Source organism: Oryzias latipes, chromosome 15 (assembly GCF_053564925.1).
Source record: "Oryzias latipes strain Hd-rR chromosome 15, Olatipes_Hd-rR_3.1".
NCBI classification, from domain to species: domain Eukaryota; kingdom Metazoa; phylum Chordata; class Actinopteri; order Beloniformes; family Adrianichthyidae; genus Oryzias; species Oryzias latipes.
Window position 1 is genome coordinate 29,183,489 of NC_136251.1, and position 4,227 is coordinate 29,187,715.

Sequence of the window (4,227 nt, forward strand, 5' to 3'; positions counted from 1 at the left end):
CATCGCTGCTTTCCTCTCATCCCTCCTGTAATCCCTCTGTTCTCCCCCACCTGGCTACCTTTGCCAGAGAGTAACTTTGTCGTACTCTGACTCGTTACAAGTTCAGTTCATGCAGAATGTAAATATTTATAAATATAATGGAGGAAAAAAAAATACCCACAACAGTTGACTAATGTCTGGACAAGTAAGTGTGGCATTATGGAGTGAAACCACCAGACAACTAAAAACAAATAAATAAGTGCAGGATTTAACACAGGAAACCGATTCTGGCATTCTAACAAAATATACAAATCTTCACACAAAACAACAGCAAATTGAAGGTTTTATTGGTCAAATGGTATTTTAGTGTTTCATAGTTTATCCACAAACAACTTCAGTCCAGAAGAATCCTGGTGATTTTCTCTTAGTAGCATCTCTGTTCCAGCAGCCCCCATTGTGGTATAAACCCACCGTTTAACACCACAAAGGTGCATCGCTGAAACTGAAAGACAAAAGTTTAGAAACCATCATTCACGAAAACAATCTTCATTTGTTGACTTTTTTTCAGATGACTTGACAAATAGTAAAATACAGCTAAACACAAATAATAATGAATATTTTTTTTACTCTCTCTTCAAGACAAATTAACTTGACATTTTGTATTTCACTACATTTTTTATCTCAATGCAATGACTACCTTGGCCTGAGGTGGATTCAGGAAGATATGGCACCAGCCATGCCTTCTGTCCTTTTTGCACACGGTTCTTGCTATAACCACAGACAGGGTGTACATGTAACCTTCCACCATCTGTATCAGAAAAAGAACGAATAATTAATCTAAAAGAAATAAGACTTCAGCAGTAAATCTACCAGTCAAAAAAACAAATTAAAAATAAAATTAAAGACAAAGATTGAAACATCTATAAAGGTCAATTGTGTTTCCTGGTGTTGTTCCAACATCATAATGTAATTAAAAGTCTGTCAAAGATTTTAAATGTACAAAAGACATTACAAATGGAGTTTTCCAATTACATTCTACAGCCTGACAGAATTCAACAATATTTTCTATATTCTGGATTCTATCAAATCCTGTTCATCTGCAGAGATCAGTATTCAAAGGTTACCAACCTTTTTCTGAACCCTCATAACCGTCACCACTTTGTAGAGGTAAATGTCTGGGGAGGCGTCGTTGTATCCATCAATGGCAACTTTCAGAGCTGTCTGGACGTCTGGATCGTTGGCGTTTGCATCTATCCCGCCGTCTTGGTGTCGACCCAACCCAACAGCAAGCAGAGCTGCCAGGAAAGGAAAAGCCAGTTTCCACATCATTGTTGTTCCTTGAAGACACAAAACCGGATAAATAACCTCAACGTTTCCTCCAGTTTTATACATACAGGTTTATCAGCAAATGGATGTTAATCTCAGCCAATCCGCAGTGAGAGTCTAAACTTTCTGTGAATCATCTCCTTATCTGAGTGATTATAATATGCACTATAGATATTGAGAATATGTTCCTTTAGATTAAGACCCTTTTTCACATCAAGTTCTTCCAGTTAGTCTCAAGTTTGTTAACATAACTGTCACTAAGACCTTGTCTCTTATCACTGTTTTATTTAAGTTTTGTTTTAGCTGTCCTTTGAGGTTAAGTTTTAAATGTCCTTTTTTCAGTCTGCAGGGTCAGAGCACTTCCTTATGTTTTCTTCTCTTCCTCATCTTCCTGGAATCGTGCCTCATTATTTTTACTTGGCCACCACCATCTGTATCTTTGCCCCCTCTAGAGTTTGTTCAATTCTATTCCTCAGACCTGCTGTTGCTGTGTTGAACTGTGGATATCAGGTGTTTGTTCCAGAACCTTTGGTTAACTCTACATGTGATAAATCCGGATGTTAGGGTTAATCAACCTTGAACCTGTTTACTGTTAGGAGAAGAGTCCAAAACCGGCTGATAGGAGTTGCTTTCATCAACATCCTCTGGGTAAACTGAATGTTTTAATGTTGGATTATAAGGAATTTAAGCTTGAAAAAAGTAAAATAAAATAACACACTTGCATAAGCAAAAGAAAGACCTTTGTCTTGGAAAGAATTAACTCATTGAAATAACCCATAACTCTCAACACTCTTCATATTTTTTTTTGTTTTTAGTCATATTCTACCCCTGGTTCGGTTGGAAGATGCTGGTGCCAATCATTTAAAGTTTACAGTTTCACGTTGCTAAAAAAAATACTGAATCGTGGACCGTAGATAGAGAACCGGCATCACCCGTAGAAAAGGCCTAACCTCCGGCTCCAGCAAATGAAACCAATTCAGTCGCCATTTTTCCACGATATGGGCGTGGCCATTTGGAGTCAGTCGACAGTGATTGGTCCGCATCTGATTGGTCAGTTTATCCATTGCTGCTTTCCTATACTCCCTCCTGTGATCCCTCTGTTCTCCCCCACCTGGCCACCTTCGCCGTACAGTAACTTTGTTGTACTCTGACTCGTTGCAGGTTCAGTTCATGCAGAATGTAAATATTTTTAATACTAATGGAGGAAGAAAATCCCACAACAGTTGACTAATGTCTAAAAGAGTAAGTACTGATCACACAAAGCAACAGCAGATTGAAGGTTTTATTGGTCAAATGGTATTTTAGTGTTTCATAGTTTATCCACAAACAGCTTCAGTCCAGAAGAATCCTGGGGATTTTCTCCTAGTAGCATCTCTGTTCCAGCAGCGCCCATTGTGGTATAAACCCACCGTTTAACACCACAAACGTGCATCGATAAGACTGAAAGACAAATGATTAGAAATCATTCTTCATGCAAACAATCTTCATTTGTGGATTTAAAAGACTTATAAAAACTGTGCAGAAATACAGTTTAACACAAGTCATAATAACAATGGATCTGATTTATCTGCGCTTTTCCAGACGCTCAAAGGGCTTACAGTGTGTGTCCATTATTCATTTACTCCTCATTCATACTTGGTGATGGTAAACTACTGATGTAGCCACAGCTACCCTGGAGCAGACTGACCGAAGCGTGGCGCACCTGTTACCTCTCTGACCATCACCAGGACATACACACACCAGTGGAGTGTCTTGCCCAAGGACACAATGACAGTGTACTGGAGGAAGTGGGGATCGAATTGCTGATCTTTAAATCACTGGCCGACCTGCTCAACCACCTGAGCCACTACCGACCAGGGAACTGTTTTTTTAACAGTCTGTTTAAACCAGAAAAGAACTTAACATTTTATATTTGAATGAATGGTTCTCCTAATATAATGCTTACCTTGGCCCGGTCTGGATTTATGAAAACAGGACAGGACTGAGCCATGCTGCCCTTTTTGCACACAGTTCTTGCTATTTCCACAGTCAGGGTGTACATGTAACCTTCCACCATCTGTATCAGAAAAAGAAAGATCATTTAGTTTGCCAGACAACAAATTAAAAAATTAAAGCTCGTCAGAGGTTGTAAATACATAAACAATAGAAATGTATTTTAAATGTGTCTAAAAGCAGAACACGTTTTCTGATTACATTCTGCAGCCAGACTGTATTCAAGAATATTTCCTATTTTCTGGATTCTATCAAATCCTGTTTGTCTTCAGATCTCATTAATCAAAAGTTACCAACCTTTCTCTGAACCCTTATAACCTTCATCACTTTGTAGAGGTAAATATCTGGGGAGGCTTTGTTGTATCCATCAATGGCAACTTTCAGAGCTGTCTGGACGTCTGGATCGTTGGGGTTTACGTCCACTCCATCTGGGTCTTGACCAAACCCAACAGCCAGCAGAGCTGCCAGGAAAGGAAAAGCCAGTTTCCACATCATTGTTGTTCCTTGAACGCAGCCAAAGACACAAAACCGGACAAATAACCTCATCGTTTCCTCCAGTTTTATACACACAGGTTTATCATAGTTTATCAGGACATGAGCGTAAATCTCAGAACATCAAGAGCATTTTTCTTCAGATTAAGTCATCTTTTCACACCATGTTTCTATAGTCATACGTTAACGTTTGTAAACTGTGCAAAAGATTTTCTATCACTGCTTTATCCGTTATGCTTCTCCATTGCTGTTTGTCCAGAGTTTCTTGTCTTATTTTGTGAACATCGGGGGCTTGTTCCAGAGCCTTTGCTTAAGTCAACATGTAATAGATTCTGATATTAGGGTTAATCAACCTAGAACCTGCTTACTCTGAGGAGAAGAATGCAAAAACGGCAGGTTTTGGGCAAATAAGTATTTGAACCCCCTGTCATTTTGCAA

The 4,227-nt window shown here is 39.0% G+C and overlaps 2 protein-coding genes across 2 annotated transcripts; both read right to left on the reverse strand.

Moving 5' to 3' along the window:
• Nucleotides 1-309: 309 nt before the first annotated feature.
• On the reverse strand, nucleotides 310-1,335 carry LOC101165755 (cystatin-C-like). The gene is made up of 3 exons (XM_023962987.2): nucleotides 1,108-1,335; nucleotides 677-787; nucleotides 310-481 (listed from the first exon to the last, which is right to left on the reverse strand). Exons 1-3 carry the CDS (start codon nucleotides 1,306-1,308, stop codon nucleotides 404-406), a joined length of 390 nt encoding a protein of 129 aa, XP_023818755.2. The 5' UTR covers nucleotides 1,309-1,335; the 3' UTR covers nucleotides 310-403.
• Nucleotides 1,336-2,573: 1,238 nt separating this feature from the next.
• LOC101165999 (cystatin-C-like) lies at nucleotides 2,574-3,825 on the reverse strand. Its single transcript, XM_004077468.4, has 3 exons — nucleotides 3,595-3,825; nucleotides 3,251-3,361; nucleotides 2,574-2,745 (listed from the first exon to the last, which is right to left on the reverse strand). Exons 1-3 carry the CDS (start codon nucleotides 3,790-3,792, stop codon nucleotides 2,668-2,670), a joined length of 387 nt encoding a protein of 128 aa, XP_004077516.3. The 5' UTR covers nucleotides 3,793-3,825; the 3' UTR covers nucleotides 2,574-2,667.
• Between the last annotated feature and the right edge of the window lie 402 nt (nucleotides 3,826-4,227).

Excerpts from the sequence above, each read along its gene's own strand:
- LOC101165999 (XM_004077468.4), bottom strand. The coding sequence starts at position 3,792 with ATGATGTGGAAACTGGCTTTTCCTTTCCTGGCAGCTCTGCTGGCTGTT. Across the intron at positions 3,362-3,594 it reads TTATAAGGGTTCAGAGAAAG|ATGGTGGAAGGTTACATGTA; the intron begins GTTGGTAACTTT and ends TTTCTGATACAG. Across the intron at positions 2,746-3,250 it reads TAAATCCAGACCGGGCCAAG|TCTTATCGATGCACGTTTGT; the intron begins GTAAGCATTATA and ends TTTGTCTTTCAG.
- LOC101165755 (XM_023962987.2), bottom strand. The coding sequence starts at position 1,308 with ATGATGTGGAAACTGGCTTTTCCTTTCCTGGCAGCTCTGCTTGCTGTT. Across the intron at positions 788-1,107 it reads TTATGAGGGTTCAGAAAAAG|ATGGTGGAAGGTTACATGTA; the intron begins GTTGGTAACCTT and ends TTTCTGATACAG. Across the intron at positions 482-676 it reads TGAATCCACCTCAGGCCAAG|TTTCAGCGATGCACCTTTGT; the intron begins GTAGTCATTGCA and ends TTTGTCTTTCAG.